Source organism: Gastrolobium bilobum, unplaced genomic scaffold (genome assembly GCF_033153095.1).
Source record: "Gastrolobium bilobum isolate Gb01-03AN ecotype WA unplaced genomic scaffold, APGP_CSIRO_Gbil_v1 utg30775, whole genome shotgun sequence".
NCBI lineage: Eukaryota > Viridiplantae > Streptophyta > Magnoliopsida > Fabales > Fabaceae > Gastrolobium > Gastrolobium bilobum.
In genome coordinates, this window is record NW_026897554.1 from 12,059 (window position 1) to 36,178 (window position 24,120).

The window sequence follows — 24,120 nt, forward strand, 5'->3', positions numbered from 1 at the left end:
ATAATATTTCTTGGAGTCATGTTTTCAATTAACAATGGTCAATCCACTATCAAAGTGGGGATGTCCTTCAACTAAAGGAGGCTTAACCTGCCGGCGGCCTTCGACTATGCTGTTTTGAACATTGGTCTTTTTGTTTCTAACCTCGGCGGCGTCATTATTTTCCTCTCCAAATAGTTTCTATTTTTAAAAATAGTTTTATATTTTATGAAAAATAATAAACTTTATATATATATATATATATATATATATATATATATATATATAGGAAAATTACACTCTCATGTTACATTCACATAAAAAACGTCCCTATCTTTTTTTAAAATAAAATAAAATTGGTAGATCCTATTTTATTTGTCTCATAATATAAGATAACTTTTTTCTTATTACATGAGAAAAGTAAAGCCATTCTTTTATTTCTATAAATAAATTCTTGAAATCTTTATAATTTCAAATTTTTAATTCTTTGTTATATATAGATGGAGTATATGGACATTGAGGGAGAATTATTGCAAATAATCATTTCCAAGTTTGTTAGCTCGAGAGGGGCCATCGGTAATTCAACGAAATTACAAGTTCCAAATAAGAGATATAACATGCATTGTAATAATTACGGTGTAATTACAAAAAATAAATAATATTTACGGTAAACCCTTAATTAAATTCATATTTTAAATATTATTTTGTTAACGTATTTTTTTTAATTTAATTATTAAATTAACCCTTCAAAAAATTAAATAACAATCCAAATTTTTCTATCGTTTTGATCTTTTAAAAATAATGTTATGATAATTTAAATGTTAATAAAATAATCAGAAAATAAAAACCATTTAAAAAATTAATATAATAATACGCTTGTTAGTATTTCAAAGACTTATTTAAAAATTTATTTTGGTATAATTGATAAAGGATTTAGTGATTTTTTTTTGTTGGTAATTAAGGATTTAGTGATTTTAACTCACACACAAGTAATATAATATATATTTACAATAAAAAAATAATATAATATATCAATAATAATTAGACTATAGTGTAAAAATATTTTATTTGGGATTATAAAAACAATAAAATATAAGTCATATATAATACTTTATATTTATTAATGTGTTAATGAATATTACGCTGCGAGTATACATTATGGGTAAAGAGAAACACATCTCTCAACAACAATTATGATAAGAATATTTTTTTTTCAATTAGAAAGAACTAAATTTGAAATCTCTACTCAATTTTCATATCACGTTTTGTCATTTGAGTTAAGCCTTGTGAACAATTATTTATGTATGATGGTATGGAAATACAGCCTTGTGGGATCTTTTTTTAACAATTTATTATCATCTATCTTGAGAATATATATAGCGCGGTCAGGTCGGGTCAGGTTTTTGTCCGACTCGACCCAACTTGGTTTTTATAGGTCAGGTATTTTGACCGGACCCGCTTTAATTTGATTCAAGTCAGGTCTGACTTGGATTGGATTTTGTTGAACTAGTTCAGAACCAGTATGGATCTAACCTGACTTGGTTTCTGAAGTGGGTCTGACTTGGTTTCTGAACTGGGTCAAATCTGACCTGACCCGTTTTTGAATTGGTTTTCTCACAAAATTTTGTCAAAATTTTTACGTTACAAAAGACGAAAATTTCGTCTCAAAATTATTTTTTCGTCGAAATTTTTACAAAAAAAAAAATTTCTATTGAAATTTAGTTTCCGTCAACAGTTTTGACGAAAATGATTTCTTCCATCAAATGTTTTAAACGAAAAAAGAGTTTTGTCAAAAAATTTGACGGAATGTTTTTCGTTCAAGATTTCGATGGGAATGTGTTCTGACGAAAATTTTGACGGAAATTATTTCGTGGAAAATGTTTCATTTGAAACTTTCGACGAAATTTATATTCTCTAAAGAATTTTGACAGAATATTTTTTTCGTCAAAATGTTTTTTTTGTCAAAAAAATTTACGGAATTTTTTTATAGAAATGTGTTTCGTTGAAAATTTTGATGGAAATTTTTTAACAAAAAACTTGACGAAAGTATTTAGTTGAAAATTTTCGATGGAAATGTGTTTCGCTAAAGAATTTTGATGAATTTTTTTGCTGTCAAAATTTTTTGATGACGAAAATATTTCCGTCGAAAACTTTCGCCAAAATTTGAAATCTGTAAAGAATTTTGATGAAATTTTTTTCCGTCAAAGAATTTCGATGAAAATGTGTTTCGTCGAAAGTTTTTATGAATATATTTTTTTGTGAAATATTTTGACGAAATTTAGATTTCGTAAAAAAATTTGATAAAAAAAATATTCCGTCAAATTTTTTTACCAATATGTTTTTAGTCAAAAAATTTGATGAAAATATTTTTCGTCAAAAATTTTTGCGAAAGTTTTTATGAAAATTTTTTCCATAAAAAATTTTGACGTAATTGTTTTAAGTTAAAACTTTTCTTTTAATGTAATTGTGATTTTTTTTTTCACATAATGGGTATGGGTCAAGTTTTGGGTCAGTGGGTCAATATTAAAACGAGTCAGGTCTAAAACTGACCCAAATAAAAGTGGGTCAGTATTTAAACCAGTTCAAAAAAATATGAGTATTTATGGGTCGGGTCAAGGTTGGATCAAGGGCAGGGCAAGTGAACCAGTTTTTTTGCACACCACTAAATATAAACGTAAATGAAAAATATATAAAATCATATGTTAGAAGGTAATTAAAATGAGTTAAAGTAATCCACCAAAAAAAAAATTGAATTAAAGTAATTTATAAACACTAAAGGGCTGTTACAAGGTAAGTTTGGTACCGTATAACTTTTAGGATAATAGGAAAACGGTGTGCATGACATTCTTACCGCAATTTTTTTTTAATTTATGTTCCTGGATATAAAAATGGATAGAAAATTTGTTTGGTAAAATTAGTTTACTTTTTTGTTCCCGGGATGAACCGGTTTAATTTTTGTATTGGGGAACAGAAAAAAGAATCAGGAAATTTCTGTTTTTTTGTTCCCGGGCACAGAGTAAGAAACACTTATCTCTCTCAATCACTCTCCACCGCTACTATCATCCCGACACGACTACCGCCACCATCATCGCTGCCGCCATCGTACTACTAGTGCTATCGTCACCACCCCCACCACCACAATGCCACCGCCACCATCTCCACCCATCAATACCACCATGCCATCGTCACCACCACAACAACTATCGCCGCCACCACCACTATCACTGTCACCGCCACCGTCATCATTACACTCCCGCCATCAACCACCATCATCATCATTGCAACCACTGTTGTCATCGCCACTGCCACCATCACTATCACCACCACGATCACCAACCACCACTACCATTGCAGCAACCACTACCGTCATCGCCGCCGCCACCAACCACCACCACCATCGTCACAGCCACTACCGTCACCACAACCATTGACACCATTACACCACCCCTGCTACTACCATCACCACGCCATTGCCACCACCATCACCGTCGCCGTCACCGTTGCAGCCATTGCCACCACCACAACCATGATGTCATCACAACCACCACCACCATGCCACCGCTACCATTGTCGTCGCCACCAACCATCATCCCAACCACCATTGTCACAGCTACTTCCGTCACCTCCACCACACCACCACCATCCTCACCACTACCACCGCCGCCGCCACCATTACCATCGTCATTGTCGCAGTCACTGCCATCACAACCACCACCACTATCAACACCACGTCCACTGTCACCACCACTACCGTACCGCCGCCACCACCACCACCACCACAACCATACCATATGAATTTTTTTTTTTAATATTTAATAGAAATTATTTTTTATTATATTATTTGTTGTGTTATCAAATACAATTCTCATTCTCGGAATAAAAATAAAACATGTTATCAAACACATTTTTTTTCTTCTCATAAATTATTCCAAGACACAGCTAAGGAATAAAACGATTATCATGCACATGCAAAACTTCGTCATGTAATGTCGTAATCACTCGGTTTTTCTGTGACATCCAACAAGAAATCATTCACGCCTAGAGCAAATGACATGCATGGTGATTCTCACATACATCAATCAATCAAAACCAAAAAAACGAAAGGATAAAGTAAAAGCAAAGGGGAAAGAAATAAAGCCCCTTAGTTTCAGCAGATCTCGTTTCTCATTGTTATTCGGTATACATCGCGTTAATTACTAATAAATTAATCAATGGTTAATGATATTTATTATTGTTAGAAATAATCAAGTATGAGTTGTAAAGAAGTACCACATAGACTAGACATAGACCAAGTGATGACTATATAAGTGTGAAAGACCCATAAACCTACAGCCTTAAGGTTTTGAGTTGATATGTGGTGTCGGCCCACTCATTATGGTTTGTCATTTGGCCCATTGGTAGATGCACCCTTTGCAAATGGGTTTTGGGCTCCCTCGTTCAATTCCTATCAGAGTATTCCCTCTTCAAACATTGTGAGTTATATTTCTGCATCTTAATTTTTCTTAACAGTGGTATCAGAGCCAACGATCTGACTTCCGCAGAAGTTGCCCTTAGGGTAAGAATAATATTGGGCCTCACACTTGAGGGAGGATGTTGGAAATAATCAAGTATGAGTTGTAAAGAAGTACCACATAGACTAGACATAGACCAAGTGATGACCATATAAGTGTGAAAGACCCATAAACCTACAACCTTAAGGTTTTGGGTTGATATGTGATGTCGGCTCACTTATTATGATTTGTCATTTGGCACATTGGTGGATGTACCCTTTGCAAAGGGTTTTGGGCTCCCTCGTTCCATTCCTAACAATTATTAGAATAACCAATTAACAACGTACTTTTTTAAGAACAAATTATCAACATTATTCATATAAAATAATTTATCAATAATCTTGTATATGAAATAGGTGTAAATATAAGTTTTAATGTTGTCAGATATAGAAAAGTAACAAGAAAAAAGGGTTAAGTAGATGGCATGTCACTTGATACAAGATTTTATTCACTAACATATTTTTTAACTATGTACTGCGGGTAATAAATAATTATAATATTAAAGTTATTTTATAATTATGTACTACAATACAAGTAGTACATAGTTATAATATTAAAAAATAAATTACAAAACGATACTAATATTATAACTATATACTATCCGTAATACATAGGTAAGAAAACAACTTTAATATTATAATTGTGTATTATCTGTAATACATATGTACCCTATAATACATAATTAAAAAATGTGAGACTGGACAAAATTTTATATCCAATCACGTTACAAACCATTTTCCCCAAGAAAAAAATGCAGAAGGAAAAGTAAAGAAACCTAATGTACATATATGTTTCCGTAAAGATAATGCTACCAAAATGACTTAATTTACATCGTTAGAGCTTATTGGATATTCATTGTTCCAGAGGCCACAATTCCCTGAAAAAACAAAATCACATGAAAGCAGTTATGCACAAAAAAAGATAAGTACATAAACCTTTCAACATGAAAGCAGTACATGTGATTTCCACTGGCTCCAATAGCACAGAAGCCTAATGATGCTTCCCGGTAAGTATACCGATCGCTCAAGTAATATTATAATAAGTAAAGTATCGTCTCCACAGGGATTAGGTCGAATATCAATTAATTGTTCCTTTTAAGAATGGAAGAGTTCAAAGGTTGTGACAAATATTGTCGAATTTTGTGAAATTGAGAACTGAAAATAAAGACTTGGTTTTGTAATTTTTCTGTGATGAAGAATAAAAATAAGAACAAGAAAATGACTTTTGATTTATAAAAATGAGAAAAGCATTGTAGTTAGAGCGCACCCACCTTATGATCCCCACTTATTACTTTGGATTGATTTACAATATTCATTTATAAAATTACTCGGATAAATTATTATCTAAAATAATTAGATAAATCTCAATCCCTTGGCAATTTAACCCTTTAATCTCAATTGGAATCATAATCCCTTAGCAACCCCTCATGAAAATTAAGCGATGAACTCAATAATTTAGGCATCCGCAATTCAATACACATCTATTCCTAGCATGCATACGAACTGTTATCCTACCCCTTTTCAGGATGAAAACCCCAAATTCTTATCTAGGGTTCTAACCCTCAGACTATTATCAACTATTAGAGTGATCAATTCTAATAAAGAAAATATAAAATACGAACAGAGTAGAGATAAAGATAATTATATAAACGAGCAATTATAAATCAATCCGCGTAACAAGGGTTCACATAGGGTTTTGTGACCCTAACTACAATAAAAGTAACTAGTCAAGCATAATCATGGCTAAAAATCCAATATTCAATGAAAGCATAAAATTAAAGTTAAATAGATGAAGAAGAAGAACTGTGGAAGAATCCTCCTGAGCTCTGCCGTCGGCCTCCTTCTGAATGGAATGAGATATCTCTAGGGTTCTGTTAAGAGGATATATTTATAAGCCTCTTTTATTCTTCCAAAAATACCCTTCCGAAAACACGGTACTTCTTTCTCGTAAACCGGCGCCAGTTGGCGCCGGTGTGGCGCACGTTTGTGCGGAGTTACTGTCAAATTGTGAAAAATCGAAACCAATTGTACGTGAACTGGCGCAAGTTGGCGCCATCCTTCTTCTTTCTTGGCGCCATTCCTCCTACTTTTTGGGCGCACAATGGCGCCATTTTCCTTATCTTTTGGGCGCCATAATTTGGCATAGATGTGGCGCTAGTTGGCGCCAATTTGGCGTCACTCAAAAAGTCTTCGCTGCAAAGTTCACAATCCGGCGCCAGTTGGCGCTGGTGTGGCGCCAGTCTGCGCCATTCTGCTGGCATTTATACTGTGATACATCCGTGTGGAGTTGCATGAAGAGAATTTTTATAATTTGTAATTTTCACTCCTATTTTTTCTGTAAAAACACAATCAAAAGGTGAATATTATTAATATAGAAAGAATCAATATAAATAGCAAATATTTATTTAAATTGCTCTCTTATGACTCAATTCTTATCAATTTTAATACAGAAAAATCACACTTGACAAAAACACATCACCTAATATTTCAATTTTCAGGTAATTACATGAAAACAGATAGAAGCTAGTCTAACATTTCAACCCAACTTCCACTGGCTCCAATCCCTTTCAACTTCCACTAGCCTAACAGTTAGAATATTCTTTACTTTTCAGACCCAGTTTCGTACAGTAAACGAAAAAATCCAAACCACAATCTACTCGTAAGAGAAGCAGCATTCCAAAATCCAACGGACTTGCAACCAGTTTACCAAAAAAAAAAAAAAAAAAAAGGGACTTGCAACCACCTAGCGTTGATGTGAAGTTTGAGGTGCCATGAGGGTGTTCCGTTAGTTGATGTCAAAGTAAAATGTTGTGGGAAGACCAAAATTTAATTTCCACGCCTTTTATAAAAAGTCATCAGCAATTCACCATTGCTCCTCCAATTCCAATTATAGTTCCTACTAAAGTGGCTTTTCTTATCTGGGATGTAAATAAGTTAGATTAGATTAAATAGATCGGCTTTCTAAGAAATATTAGATTTCAAATTACAAGTCTGACTTGATCTATATTTAAAAAATAAAAGCTGTAACCTAGGTCTGTTAGCCTATTTAAATCTATTAAACATTTAACAATTAAAACAAACAAAAATAATATTATTTTATTATTCAAAATTATTAAAAAAATAATTTTATTTAAAATAAATAATATGATATAAGCCGATCTGTAAGTTTATAGGCCCAACATTTACAAAAAAAATCTATAGCTTGTTTTCTAAATAAATTTTTTTAGAAGCCTAGGCCTATTCTATTTTATTATTTATAATAGGCTAAGTCTAACCTAATATAGGCTAGGCCATAAACCACTATAGACCAGCCTGATTCATTTACACCCCTATCTTACAACTGTTCTCAAATTTAATTTTTCCAAACTACATAACATTAAAAAGTATGAGTTAAAGATGAAGCAAAAAATTACCCCTCGTAGGTTAAGTCGTTTGTGAGGCATCCTTTCAATTCCACATATCTATGCATTCCTTCCACTCTAGGATTTCATTTTTCGAAAATTGATCAAATATATATGACAAAGGGTTTGTTGCAATGTTATCATAACCGACCTAAGATATTAAGTCACTGATTTAACGAGTGGGTTATCGATTAAACCATATGATCCAGATTAAAACATAAAAACTTTTTATCCATAAAATATTCAAATACATGTAAAAAATTTTTATACTGAATTGCAAGTATATACAATTTTTGTAGAGATAAAAAAAAGTAATATATAGTAACCACATACAATATATTGTAAAAGATATAAACAAATAAAAAAGAAAATTCAAGTATCATGTATCCACATATAATTCTTCTACCAAGTATCCTTAACTAACCATGTTTTTATTATAAGACATTTACCAAAAACTCTAGCTTCCCATAAAAATAGATTTGTAAGGAATCAATATGTCACCTTATCTTAATTTACTATTTCGTAAATTGCTTCAATCTTCGAAGTTAAAATTTGAGGTCAGTGTAGGATAATATACTACTAGCAAACAAAACTACAAAAGTTTTTGAAAGGACTTATACATTTTTTTAGACAAGATGAGACAATTATGTAATTTGTTTTTTTTTAAATGCATGACCCGCCGATTTTAATGACACAACTGGGTCGCCAATTTTGATTGGTATTGACCAGATCCGATACGTGGCTGATCCGATACTTGACTCGAACTGGTCCAATAATTGGTTTCCCGAGTTTTGGGTCGACCCGACCGATTCAAGCCTGATCTAATAACACTAGTTTATTGTTTCTCATGTCGTAGGATATAAATTTATCTCTTACACACATATAAAAATGTTATGACCTATATGAGCCCAAATAAGATAAAAAGAGAAAAAGAGAAAATATACCCGACTTACGACACAAGAAATATTAAATCCACGAACAAAACTACAAAAGTCTTAATGCCAAATAAATTAATTACCGTGACACTATTGAAAAATCTGGGCCGGCTTTTAAAGTCAACTCTAGGCCCTAGTTTTTAAGGTCTCTTAATTTTATAGTCAATATTTAATGCGATATTTACATATTACCTCAATTTTTAAAAAAATTATTTTCTGTCACTTGTCACATATCTGTTAATTCTCAATTTCCTGATAAAAATATTTCGAAGTTAAAATATTTAATAAAGTGACATAATTCTTAATTAAGTGCCAAATAAATTTCTTTCTATCACTTTTCAGTTTCTAACAAAGCTATCAGTTCTAAATTATTTCTCTTATTTTCAACCAATCAATGATGAATCGATAATGTATACTTATTGAATGATAATTAATTACTATTTATTTAATAAATGAATTGAATAATATTGTTGTCCGTTTGTAAATTTTTTTTTACAGTTGCCCAACCCTAATTATCTCTACAAGTTTCGATTCTTTGAGACAGTTATGAAACTAATTTAAAGTGCGAGACGATAAAATATTTAAGCCTCTCCCAAAGATAGCATGTGGGGATTGAATTGAGATCATTTTCTTTCTTTACTCAGCTCTCTTATTACCAACTGAGCCAACATCATTTGTAACATGTTTTTAGAATTACCCAACCCTAATTACCTCTTTGAGATGAATTGGCTCATCGTTATCTCCACAAGTTTCGACTTTTTGAACTGATTATGAAACTAATCTGGAGTGCGGGACGAAAAGATATTTAAGCATCTCCCAAAGGTAACATGTGGGGATTGAATTGAGACCCTTTCTTTTTCACTACTAAGCTCCCTCATTACCAACTGAGCCACCATCATTTGGTGTCTGTTTGTAACATTTACTTTTGAATTTTTGACCTATTCAGACTCTTTATTTTAATTTTCTTTTGTAGCTTCATATATATATATATATAGGGTTTTCTTTTTCTGCAGTTACTGCAGTTCTGCTATAAGCCCAATACGACGTCGTTTTAGGACAGAAATCATGGTGTTTTTCTAATTTTAATTTATTTCAAGATTATAATAGTCTTTATATTTATAATTTCTTAAGATTTTGATACCAAAACGACGTCGTTTTGGGAATAAATGCAGATAACTTATATGCATTAACTGTAGAAATATTTTTTCTATATATATATATATATATATATATATATATATATATATATATATATATATACCCCTCTACCTATCCAAGATAATAATACCCATCTACCTACTTGGATTTTCTCCAAACATAGCCTAAAAATTTCTAAACCCAAGACCTATGATCCCATCAACTAAACTCAAGAAAAAGTCTAGTCACATCTCATTTACAAAATTTCATTTGCGTAGAGCTCCATATCTCATTGCTCTCCCAAAAAAGCTATATTATCATTTAGTGATGCTTTTGTATTTCAATTTTTTTTTTGGATAACTGTATTTCATTTTTTTTTTTACAAAGTCAATATATACAAAATATGTTACTTGCACAATAATCATGAAATAAATTTTAGAATTTAAAAAAAACAAAAATCGATTCAATCCAAACCAAAAAAATTGGATTGGATCGGATCTAAAAAAAATCCAAACCGAATAAATGATTACATGATCAAATCGAAGAAATTGGATCGGATGACTTTTACTCCCAAATCCGATCCAATCCGACCGCGAACACCTCTAGTAGCTGCTCACTTCAAGTTTGTTACAATATATGCCAAAAACTTATCTTTGTTAAAATTAAAAATAAATTAAAATGATCCTACAACAAAGCGTTAGCATATCCAAATTTATGTTACAATTAAATACACCCTTTGTTCTTTACAGTTGGATTTCAAGACGAAGAAGGAGAAAAAAAAAAATACTAACAAACAAACAGATACAATAGATAGTGAAAACCCAAGAGAATTATGCTGAGTAGTGCTTTTCCTTTTCCGTCAGTACCAAAAATGCCCATAGCATGTTTTGGGCGATTGGAAAAGGAAGGCAATCAAACTACAGTACTATAATATCAATCTTTGTAAGTTACATGAAACGTTTAGGTATGTGAGGCATTCCGATATATTACTTCTTCTTCTTCTTTCCCTTTATAGTGTGTATGTGTAACATGCTTATTACCTCCATTTTCTAATGAATCTTCATTACCCCTAACTGCATTTGCTGCATTATTAAGGGTATTGTTCTTATGGTTGGTTTTATCTTCAACTTGAGACTTGACGATTATTTGAACTGGGTCGGATTCATGGGTTCTTTCTGATGGCACCAGATGATTCTTCTTCATCTCCTTGCTTTTACCCCATAGAACTACGTATAATCCGCAAATAATCAACACTGATCCAATGATGCTGAAATTAATAAAGCAAATAATTAGTTAAAGCAAACAAACATTGCTACTAATTTTAACAAAAATAATTTGACATTAATTAATAACTTGAACGGAAAAAGCCCTAACGAGATTTTCATATATGTCATATAGTTTCAATTTTAAAATCTCTTCCTCCCCAACATATCAATTCAAAGTGTCATCACGGGGATTCGAACCATAACCTCATTCCTAATATCAATTGTTGGATTGAAAACTTATCATTAGGCCAAAAATTATAGTTGTCAATTAGGGAAGTTAGGACTTAACTCTTTTTATTTATCTTTATCAGTCCAAACACCATGACTCAATTTGACTCCGACCTTACATTGGGTCGTGCCAAAACAGGATGTTGCTTTTTCTAATAAATCCAACTCAACAGTCCATTCAAACAGTAAAAATGTGTAAATAGGGACAAATTAATAGATGGTTTATCAACCATTTGAAGTTGTAAAGTACTAATAAATTTCATTTTGTAACGGAGGTAGGATCCAGTGTCAAATTTTAAATTTGATACCTCATCTAAGAGCCGTTAGATAAAAAAAATCAATGACTCTGATTTATAAGCATGTGACACCATTGATTGATCTTTTTTGATTCAACGACTTTGAGATGAAAAATTTGACTAATTTGGCTCTACGTGTATTGCGTAAACATTAATTATTGGTAGATGATACTATTAATAATAATAAAGCAGATATACCTGCCCACGTATAGCTTTTCGTCCAAAATCGTGGATCCAGCAAAGGCCACAACTACAAGCATTAGAGGGCTGAAAACGGACACAAATAATGGGCCTCTCATTTGTATACACCACGAAATCACAGCTACCATCACTCCAGAAACCACTATACCCTACACCAATCAATCCACATCATTTTTCTTTAGCCGTGTGCAAAACAAGATAACATTAATATATAACCTAAAAAAGAAAAAAAGAAAAAAAGAAAAAGCCAAAGGAAAGAATAGTGGACCATACCGCATAAGCTACAGTTAATAGCCTAACATTCCAACCCAACCTCCACTGACTCAAATCCCTCTCGAGGCAAAAAGCAAACGAAATGGATAACAGTGCTCCCATTAGAGACATCAAAGCTGTGCTTGAATAAGGACATGGGTATCTTTCACTCATCTTTGCCTGTACTACAATTATTCAAAATTAATAATAACCAAATATATTATATATAATCTCTCTATACAATAAAGTGTGACATATATCAACGATCAGGATCAGCATTTGAAATTGCATGTGTTCACATCAGTAGTAATTAGTCAATCAATATTTAAAACCCTGAAAAGGAGATCGAGTTGGTTGCAAAACCAAAACAAACCTGAATGATGAACCACAGAGCATAAGAGACATTGCTGGCTAAAGAGGAGAGAGCCCCCAATATGGTCATAAGACCAGAGCTAGCATGTGTGTGTACGACGTGGCCGTTTTGGTTATTGAAAAGGTTTATGTGGAACGACAGCATATCAACTTCCTTGCCTTTAACGAAAGTCAGTACCATTGCCCCCCCAATTCCAGTCACTGTTCCAATTATCTTGGCCTTCCCTGCTGTTGTTCTTAAATTCAATCTTTCCAAACTGAAGACATTTCAAGGGGGAAACAAAATTTCACATTATAACGCTAGGCCAAATTGCAACGGTCTTGTCCTTTAATTGTTTGATTAAAAAAAATTGAGATTTATGAGAAAAGAAAATAAATAGACAATTAATTAATGAAAAAAATAATTTAGTGTTATCAAACTTCCGCTATGCGGTCCCGAAAAGGATTAGACATATAATTAATTGAAGTAGGTATAAAAAAATAATAGTTAAAGTGAAGCTTTCTTGTTAGGGAGGTTTAAAAATAGCATGTGAATACTAAATAATAGTAGCTCAGTTGGTAGCAAATGAGCTGAGTAATTGAAAAGAAAAAAATTTCGGTTCAAAAAGGTAATTAGGATTGAGTTAACTCAAAAATAATAATAATAATAGCATGTGAGTGGTCACCTCTTTCGAAAAATTTAATAATTCTATGAATGTTCATAAAAAAAATTATATTTAATATTTCTTACCCCAAGGAGAGGGATATGATAAAGGTGATGGCTGGAATGAGGTTTGATATTGCGGTTGTAAACGTTACGGAAGTTAAGGCAAGCGCTTCCATGTTTAAATTTTGAGGCAATGCTCCGCTGCATATGAAATCATCAAAAGTGTAGATCTTCGTCACTTTGATATGTAAATAGTACATTAGAAAGAGCACACCTCTAGCTAAAAAGTTAATAAGAAGATAATTACGTCATAGCCAAATAAAAATCAAAACAAAATAAAAGAAAATGAAAAAAAGAAGAAGATATAGATTATCATCCACAATGAGCTAGAGCACTAACTCAAGCAATACTAAATCCGTTTATGGTGTGTTTGGAAGTCAAAATTAAGAGAGAAATTGAAGGAATTAGAAAAATGTTTTGCTTATGTCTTTCTCATGTATGTGAGTTTTAAAAAATGAGGAAAGAAAATAGAATTTTTTTGTAAAACTTTCTAATACTCTTCTCAACCTTAAAATCAGAGTTCCCCGGGGTCTGAGATGGAAAATATAATAAATTACTTATGTGTTCTTACTCTCTTTTTCCAATTTTTTTTATTTTCTCTATTTTTAAAATTATCTGAATTTAATTGATGAAACTATTTTTTTTTGTTTCCAATCGCATTATTTTGAAATAAGTGGTTTGCTTTTATATATGCAATTTATAAATTTTTTAATAATTTTAATTTAGTTATAATGTGAAATAGACAATTTTAGAGAGAGAAAATAATTTTATCCAAAAAAAGGGAGAGAAAAATAATTTTTTAGACAAATAATTATTTTTAAAATATGAAAATCACATAAATATTGTTTATAAATTTTAAATTTAATTTTATTTGTAAAATATAATAATTATATTAATTTTTTAAGAAAAGATAAAATTGTAAAAAATATCTCATTAATTCTTTATTTTTCTCTCTTATCATATATTTAACTCTCAAACAAGGAGAAGATATTACCCTTCATTTTCCTTTTCCCCTTTTTGGATTCCCTTCCCTCCCAAACACACCCTTAGTTAACCTATCATACTATTCTTTTATTAGGTCATCCAACTTCCTTTACAACCAAAAGGAAAAAACTATACAATTTACTGAGCTGATTTAATAGAAGCACGAAAGATGAATAATTTCTTTATAATTGAATTTAAAGATGATCGGTATATAAAATATTAGATTGACTCCCCTCCGTAATGCATTACTGTCTTACTGATTTAAGTTGAAATAAATTATGTTTATTTTTTTCTAAGTTGAAATAGTTAGGGTGAAGGTGAAGTTGTGAAAAAGTTATTTTTTGTTCACATGTTTGAATCCGAAAAAAAATTTCTTTACAAATATGTCAGAAAATATGTTAGGGTAAGATTGCATATTGCCCTCACCCCCACTCTTGCTAGTCGGACTTTAATGGAGAGTGAGGTGAGGGTTAGGGATGTAAATAGGTTATGTTAGACTAGACTTTGACTTAAATAGATCAGGCCTGTGTAAAAAGTATTGAGTCTGGCATGACTTGTTAGCCTGTGTAGGCCACAAATTACAAGTCTGGTCTTACCTATATTTAAAAAATAAAAGAATTGGCCTAAACCTGTTAGCGTGTTTAAGCCTATTAAACATTCAACAATTAAAAGAATAACTAAAATAATATTATTTTATTATTCAAAATTATTAAAATAATAATTTTATTTAAAATAATAATTTTATTTATTTTATTTAAAATAAATAATATAATATAAGCCGACCTGTAGGCTTATAGGCCCCAACATGTATAAAAAAGCTTATAGTCTGCTTTCTAAATAAGTTTTTTTAAAAGTCTAGGCATATTCTATTTTAGTATTTGTAATAGGTTAATCTTGGCCTAATATAGGCGAAGCTGTAAGCCCCTATAGGTCGGCCTGACCCATTTACACAGGGCAATCCATGTATAAGAAGAATTTTTGTCTATGTTGAAATAGAAATAAGCTTCATTGCTTCAAGCAATAATGTGTGCATGAAAAATAAAGGATTTTACTTAAATAGAATAAAAAAAGTGTTTTAATTATTATTGACAAATCAAGAGAACTTATTTTAGTAGCTTCATAATTATTATAGATATATTTATATTTTATTAAATTTGAACCGTTAATTTTTACATCCTTTTTTCCTCTAAATCAAGGATGAACCGAGAGAGGGACTAACATTAGCATCCACCCCTATTTAAATTTTAAATTTTTATTATTTTAAATATAAAAATATTTTTTTAACAATAATAGGTTATTAATATCAATAGTTAACTAATCCCTCAAAAATATTTATAATAATTAATATTTCCTATTAACCTTAATAATACGTATAATTTTAAAATTTTATTTTCATAGTCGGATGCTCTAAATTGACACATCAGTTTAAAGTCGCCAAATCCTATGGCACTATATGGTTAATGATCATTCAATTTTCTTTTTTAAAAAGCGTTAAAGTTTGTATAAAAAAAAGAGAGAGAGTTAAAGTTGTTGTCGTCGGGCAAAGTGGTTTATCTAAACTCTAGAAAAGTCTCGTAAATTGTAGTTACCAAGTGCATAGCAATTAGCAAATAACAATTAATGATCCACATCCTGAACTTTAATGTAAAAATGGAAAGACAATTGACGGACCAGAAAGAGTTACTCTTGATTACGATGTGGACTGCACAATTGGCCTCCCTTAATTCACATGTACACCCAAAATTTTCACAAATTTGACTTTATTTCAAATCAAAAAGTTAACCGCAAGAAGAGCATCAAACAATATAATGGAGGAGCATATCAATAAAGAACGCAATACTTACCCAATTAAGCCGCACAGAAATGCCTGAAACAGTATTGTCCAAGTCATCTTTGTCCTCGTCTTCCTGCATATCATTATCAACAAACACCATATCAATTTGATTATTATCTCGATCTCTCTAGCTTGTTTCATGTTCTTAATTTGACCTTTAAATATTTGATTTCTTTAAGTGGGGCCGTTTCACTGTTGCTATTGCTTCTCCAGTTATCTAAAATAGTAATGGATTATGGATAGACATGTTCTTCAAAGGAATTTCTCAATCCCAATGCATACTTAAATGGGTTCAATGAATCCAAATGCTCAAACAGCAGTACCCACTAAAAATTGGAAAACTAAAACAAAACAATCATTCCCAAATATTGATTGAATACGAATATATATATATTCTTTTTTTTTTTGTGAGGATATATATTCTTTCTGTTTCAGCCATGTACGCTTCTCATTTCTCACAAAAGAAAGCAATATTAATGGAGAAAAAAATTGCTATGGTTTGCTTGATTATATATGCCTTTCTTAGCTAAAATTTATATAATCAAAAAATAAAATGATTACTAATATTATATATATATAAAATGAACAAGGAATAATAAGTAACTGTACATGTTGATTTATAACGTATAAGTGTTTTAAACTGCAGTCCAAAAGCCGCAATATATATTGAAGTTTAGGAAGTTTTACGATCTCAATAATAGTCGCTTTGAGTATATATTTGTCCTTATTTTTTGGTAATTTCAATAATAGTAATGCAATGGAGATTGCAATTAAAATTAAAAACAATGATTGTAGCATGTATATATATATGTATTGAGAATCGATCGAGATGAAAAAATGGTTGTTAATTAAAGAATGAACCTTTCAATAATGAGAGCAAGTGGAGCTATGAAAACAGTTGCGAAAACATAGCGATAGGCAACAATCACCCTCAAGTTCATGCCATCGTTTACGGCGAGCTTGTAGAGCACATTGACCCAAGCATTTGCAATCTGCACCAACACCATTAGCAGCGCTGGCTTCAATGCATGCACTATGTTCCACATATTCTTCATCTTCTCTTAAGTATCACCGCCACCGCAACTGCCACCGACAACGTACGGCGTCTCAAAACTGCTGCAAAGTAGGTTAAGCTCACTTACACAAGTGAAAGAAAGAGAGTGAGAGAGGGGTATTTATGGACAACGCAAATTCCAAAGCACAAAAATAGGTGGTTCTTAGTTTGTTTGCCACTTTGGTTTTTGTCTGGTGAGTGATTGATACATTTAAATTCCAACTTAGCAATGGATTTTACAGCCTTTTTAAATTAGATGCGACCTAATAACTATTATCATAATAAAGCCATGAGTTTGAATTCTTCAAGTAATCCTAATAATAAACGTTTAATTTAACACTCATCTCACCCTTTGCACTTATTTAAAAAGAATATTAATCCGTTATTATGTGGATTAGTTATTTAAAGGATAAAATGCTAGTTGCATATCAAAATCATAAGGTTTTACACTAATCTTTGTGAAAAGTCATCGGCATATATATACTTTAAGCAGAAACTTTTATCTTCTTGACTATGATCTTTGACCCAACACCAGCTTGTACGGTTATCTCAAGGATTTGCCTATTCAGAATCTTGGAATGAGTAGAAACTTGAAACTGAAGCAAAATGAATTGAAAAACTTGTTTAATTCGGAATGTCAAAAAAAGGGTACACGCTTGCTTGCATTTCCTTGTCGACACGTATACAAAGGACCTCAGTGGGTCCATTTCAGGTCTCAGTGCAAGTCAACACCAACAGCATGAATCTCATTGATGAAATTTGATAGGTCACCATCGGTACCTCATCTCTTATTATGGTTCAATCACGAATCACCAACATCAAAGGAAAACGTTCGAATATGCTCTGTTCTTTGCACCTGTTATCTTTTATGACATCATATTAGTTCAGTTTATACAATTTATTTTTTAGTAAATTAGTGTAAATTAAATTTTTAAAGAAGAAAAACTTAAATTTATTATCCCACTCAACAAGAACTATTGAATATTTTAGAAAATAATCTGAATTATTATTTACTACATACACATATATGCTAACTGCTAAGTGCGTGCCACGTAAAATATTTAATTTAATACCCTTAGTGGGTTTGTATGCCAGCTGGGAAATTAAAGTAACCAGTGCCGTGTGGCAATAGTTTTTTGTTTCTTATGTCCATTAGATAAAGAAAAAAAAAAAAAACCTTTCACGCATAAGTATTAGTATTAGCGGGGTCCAGGAGAAGTCTATGGTGAAAGACCATCAGTAATGAGTTATATTCCAACCGTAGTAAGTGAGTTCAAGTGTATTATCCTTCCTTCCTTGTACCCAAAGCAGAAGGTTGTGAATCTTCCCGCTTCTCAAGACCTACGCTTTTACTTTTACAATTTCTTCTCAGATGTCCAACCTGATTGTATCTCTAGCACCTTATTTCATATTTATTTCGGGACTTTAATCGTCCCCTCGATCTACCTCTGTTACCAGACTTTGATTTGTCACCACTCCTCCCTCTAACAACCAGAGCTTCATTGCTAGTACCTTCAAAACCTACCCTCACTATAAGAAAATTGGTAAATACCGACGGTTTATCTGAGGCGGTTTCAACTAAACCGCCTCCAAATATCATATAAAGGCGATTTTGGAGGCGCATGAACAAACCGCCTTAATATTGAATAAATTCTGATGCGGTTATCTTAAGACCGCCTCCTTATTAGACATCTCGAGGCGGTTGTAGAGGCGTTTTTCAACTTTGCCTCAAAAGTAATGATATACTCAGGCGGATATGTCAAACCGCCTCTTTATTATCAATTAGAGGCGGTTTCAGAGGCGTTTTTTAGGTTTTATATATATTCATATAGAGGCGGTTTTGGAGGCGGTTTTTTTTTTTTAAAATAAATATTTATAGTTCATGTTTATATTGTAATTATATATTTATTTCATATTTTTTACCATATTTTTTCCATATCATATTTATGTAATTGATAATTGACACAACATAATTATCTCGTGTTATTTAATCGTAAGTTTAGTTTCTTTGATTCAAAAGTTACTATGTTTAATTTATAAAATTAATTTTAAAAAAATAATCTTCCTTACAATTTAAGTTTAGAGCTATTTATCATTTGGGTGTAGTACTAAGGAAAATCTTTTAACTAAATAAACTATTTGGAAGTTAAAAATAAAATTCTTTTTTAATGTATAAAATTATTAAAAATGATGTGCGAAAACAGATCATGGGGGCAAAATTAGTTGTGGTAGATGTTGTGGCCGAAGCAGTTAGGCCGACGATGCATGGTTTTGGGGGGTGGCGGCAACAATGATGCCGTATAGGTGGTGGGAGGGTGGTAGTGACGATGGTGGCGGCGATGATGATGTGGTGGTCAGTGGCGTAGCCACGTTCTTCTTAGATGGGCCCTAGGCCCCTATTGATTTTATAAAAAAATTTATTATGATATATATAGTTTTATAATTAATTATTATTTGGCCCCTTCTAAAGTTAAAATTTGGCCCCATCTATGCTATCTCTCTCGGCTAATAGCCTAATACATTCTGAGTGTAGTTGAAAATCCCAACAGTGTTTTCGCATTTGCTTGTTGTTCTCTCAAAGTTAGAAACCTCAATGGTATTTGCTCTTAAATTGGTGCTTTTTTATTCTGAAATTTTTCTATTTTTCCATGTGCTTGATTTTATTTTGTGAAGATATGCTTGTTAGAGTGGAGTGTCTTTGAGTGTTTTGGTCTTTCATGTTTCCATCTTCAGCTTCCATAACTCGAACCATTTTCCTCCGAACTTTTCAACCTCAATTTGTGATTGTCCAGTCGACATCCTCTCCAAATCAATTTCGCAGTTTTCTCTATGGCAAGAAAAAACCCCAAATCGCGAAATCGCAATCTGTCACAGGAACCCCGGCCATAGAACCAAAGCTCTTGATACCAATGTTGGAAATCGACAATCACACAAATCGCAAACGAAAAGGGAAAGAGAGAATAGACACAGTGATTATCCTGGTTCACCTAATTTTGGTTAGGCCCAGCTTGTCTGTGCTATATTCACCTCACCGCCACTCGTTACAAGTCACTCGGTCTACAAGGAGAATATAAATAGGATTAGAAAAACCCTAACAACAGTTATTCATGGGCCCAAGCACAAACTACTAAGAAAAGAAAAATTTACATTAAATCAGAGGCTCACAATAGTACCTAGCCTTTCTGCTGACCTGACAACAAGAGCCCTCATCAACATGCGAAGTATGAGCCATACCCAACAATAAGAATATGAGATGAATTTTCTCTTAAAGGCAATTCGTATGCTTGTTTTTAGCATCGGATAAATTTTTTTAATTTTTTTGTCAGTGCGATTTTGGGACAATTATCAGAGGTAGTGTCATTTTCGACTTAATCTAGCGTGGAATATAAGGAGAAGCAAATGCCATTTTGGATGTTATGTATACTTAGTTAATAACCACAATAGCACACAACAAGGAAAGATCGATTTGTAAAGCAACATAAAGGCTGAGGTTAGTGGAGTTCTCAGAATTCCATTACTTTGTTCCCAAAAAAACTAAAGGGAGCCAAAACTTTTGAAACCTGCTATCTTTTGCAGCCTCTAGCCAACGTGCTTCCAAATTCCAATTGATGTTGATTACGATATAAGCATGTGAATGCATTTTATAGTAAATTCCACTAAGAAATACTTTAGTAAATTCTAGTTAGGGACAAAGAACTGAGATGGGAAAGACTGTCTAATTGTCAATGTCATCCACCTAATTAATATTTTATGGAATAAACATTAATTTAAGGACGCTATGCCTAACCTTTCTACAAATTATGCAAATGAAGCAGCCTTCATTTGATAGTATCAATGCTTGCATGGTATTGGGTTAACGATTTAATTTTATAATGATCACATAAATGGTTTTAAGGTTTTATATTAATGTTTTTTTATATAAATGAAAATTAAACACATAACCTGATACAACATATCCAAATCACTTACCAGATACCACTATACCAATCTTAGGGTCTTTTATATTAATATCTTTAAAACATTGATTGTCTCAACCACTAAGATTATTTCAACTTAATCAGTGGTTTCGAATTTGAGTCCCTACGAATGTAATTGTATTAAAATTTGGTAGGAAGAACTTTGTCACCCATGTGATTTCACTTTATTCGAATTAGACTAGCCGAGTAACCAATAAACCAGTAGATGATATCAAAAGAAAAAAAAACACATTGTCTCATGGAAAAAACTTTTAAATTTTAAATGTGGATAATGCACGGACTAAGTTTTATTTTTTTTACCTCATACTAATTTTAATTTATATTAAAAAAGAGGAGCAACAAAATACAAAGTCTATCATATAATCAATCAAAAACTCATAACCATTTAATCAAAAACTCTATAATATAATCATTCAATTCAATCAAAATACTTTCATCGATAACTTTATGTTTATACCTCAAACACCTTCATTGGTAGCTTTCCTCCTTCGGTTAGCATCCACTCACTCCAAAAGCAGCCCAATTGAAATGAACTATTCCATCAACTTCTGATGCACTAGCAAACGCAGCCACAGAAGCAAAATTGGCCAGTCCCATTATAAGCAAGAACTCGTGTGCTGATTCTTAGGCAATTGCCACGTAAGCCTTTGTGGTGGAAATGAAAGCGATAGCCACTTGGCTTCATCATGTACACGAGTGGAAGTAACTTTTTGCTTCTACACTACTCTCATTTTCTTTCCATACCCTCTCCCCTTTCGATTACATCACGCTTCAGCTTCCTTTTTCTCCTCCTTTTGTTACATTCCTACAAGCAAGTTCAGAGTGGCGGAGCCAACATTTCAATTTAGTCGGGTCAAAAAATTTGACACATTAAATTATCAAAATATTTATCACAATTACATAAATTTATTAAAAAAAAATTATCATAAATTCTAACATATTTATCTAAATTATTTATTAAATAATGTCACAACATTGAAAATTCAAATAAATAATAGCCAACTATTATATATCAAAGCAAACATATAAAAAAACACTAATCTTTCCAGTAAACATTCCAAACAAAAGAATTACACTTTTCTCACAACATAATAAGTAATGGTCTTTGAGATGAAAGTTATTATTTATTTATTTCATATATAAGGGATCCCAACACTGGTCTTTGAGAATCATAAACCAATACCAAGTTGCATATATATTTAGAATTCACATTTTTTACTTTTGCTTGATATTAAAATAAAGGTGTTGTAAGTCACTAAGCTATCATGAGTTAATTTATACAATTGCGGGCTGTATCGTATAAGTATTAAGTAATTGCTTGCAATTTCCTAATTAGTTATAAAATAGTTATTGTGAGAAAAAAAATAACATTTTGTTTTAAAGAGCAACGACATAAAATGCAATAGGCTTTGTCGCTCTGAAAAATGCTATCGAAGTGCTGCATAATTTCATAATTTATCAAGAGAGAGTGTATAAAGTCATAAACACAATTCAAATATTTAAGGAAACATGAAAGATCAAAACACTCAAAGACACTTCACTCTAACAAGCATATCTTCACAAAATAAAATCAAGGACAGAAAATAGAAAAATTTCAAAATAAAAAAGCACCAATTTAAGAGCAAATACCATTGAGATTTCTAACTTTGTGAGAACAACAAGCAAATGCGAAAACACTGTTGAGATTTTCAACTACACTCAGAATGTATTAAGCTATTAGCTGAGAGAAAGCATAGATGGGGCCAAATTTTAACTTTAGAAGGGACCAAATAATAATTAATTATAAAACTATATATAATAATAATTTTTTTTATAAAATCAGTAGGGGCCAGGCCCCATCTAAGAAGAACATGGCTACGCCACTGCAAGTTCAGCTGTTGTGCTCCAATAATCCAAACATGCGTCACAACAACACCCACGTGTTGATGATGGCTTTGGGGAGACGGGGAAGAGAAGGGAAACTAACCTAAATGAAAAAGGTTAAATAAAAAGTGCACAGGAGTTGATAGAATTGTTTTGGGCTAATTATCTGTCTTGGCCTATAACTGTTTCTGAATTTCTTTTATTTATGTGGACTGATTTATCGTTTTTTAAGCTTTTGCCCGTTCTTGTGGGTTTGTGTTTAGATTTTGATGAGATGAGGCTACGAGTTGTTGGGCCTTTTTTATTGGACCCGTGATAGCTATTAGTCTGTTAAGTTAAGTTGGTATGAGATTTTGGCAACTGAGCTTTTACTTTTTTTAAACTTTTATTTGTTTATTTTATTTTTTGCATTAATTTAATTTTCATATGTTAATGAGTTAGGATTCGTATAAAGAAATAATTAAAATTAGTTTGTGACTATAGTGTACATTAAATGGGATGGGTTGGGTTAGAATTTGATCTAAATATTTTAAGTCTTAGCCTATTAGCCTAATACAACGTATATTTAAAAATCAAAATATCCTTTCTCTAAGCCTTTTAGAATTAGGGAAATGTGTTTTTCATGTTGCAGGAATTGTTGCAATCGTTTCTTAACTATGTATTAATAGAAAAGAAATATTAACTTCATGTCAAATGAGACAACAAGTCTCTCCTACACACTCAAAAAGATATGGATCCCAATTCAAAAAAATTCTCTCTTTTTCTGTACAATGGGACTCACATAAAATTGTGAGTGCAACATGAGATAAATATCTCCTGTTGCATAAGAAAATATAATCCCATAATAGAAATACATAATTAAAAAAAAATCAGCAATAGTTTTTTAACTATGTACTCCCGAAAGTAAATAATTAAAAAGCAATTGCTAGAATTCTTGTAAGAAGGAACCTTAAAATGATAATTATGTTTATCGCCCATTCTACAAAATATAGGGTGAGTCGTCCCAAATAGTTCGTGCGATCGTTTACACAAGTTACGACCTTATCAATAATAACATTATCTTAACTTTTCAAATGCGATGCGAAGTCAT

General features: G+C 31.8%; 1 protein-coding gene across 1 annotated transcript; it reads right to left on the reverse strand.

Moving 5' to 3' along the window:
• Positions 1-10,686: 10,686 nt before the first annotated feature.
• LOC133307997 (WAT1-related protein At1g68170-like) lies at positions 10,687-17,346 on the reverse strand. The gene is made up of 7 exons (XM_061508580.1): positions 16,998-17,346; positions 16,147-16,209; positions 13,343-13,459; positions 12,614-12,869; positions 12,262-12,420; positions 11,986-12,137; positions 10,687-11,265 (listed from the first exon to the last, which is right to left on the reverse strand). The coding sequence occupies exons 1-7, from the start codon at positions 17,189-17,191 to the stop codon at positions 10,959-10,961; spliced, it is 1,248 nt and encodes a 415-aa protein (XP_061364564.1). The 5' UTR covers positions 17,192-17,346; the 3' UTR covers positions 10,687-10,958.
• Positions 17,347-24,120: the final 6,774 nt, after the last annotated feature.

Coding starts and splice junctions, on each gene's coding strand:
- LOC133307997 (XM_061508580.1), bottom strand. CDS start 17,191: ATGAAGAATATGTGGAACATAGTGCATGCATTGAAGCCAGCGCTGCTA. Junction 16,210..16,997: donor CTTGCTCTCATTATTGAAAG/GTTCATTCTTTA, acceptor AATGATATGCAG/GAAGACGAGGACAAAGATGA. Junction 12,421..12,613: donor CTCTGTGGTTCATCATTCAG/GTTTGTTTTGGT, acceptor ATTGTAGTACAG/GCAAAGATGAGTGAAAGATA.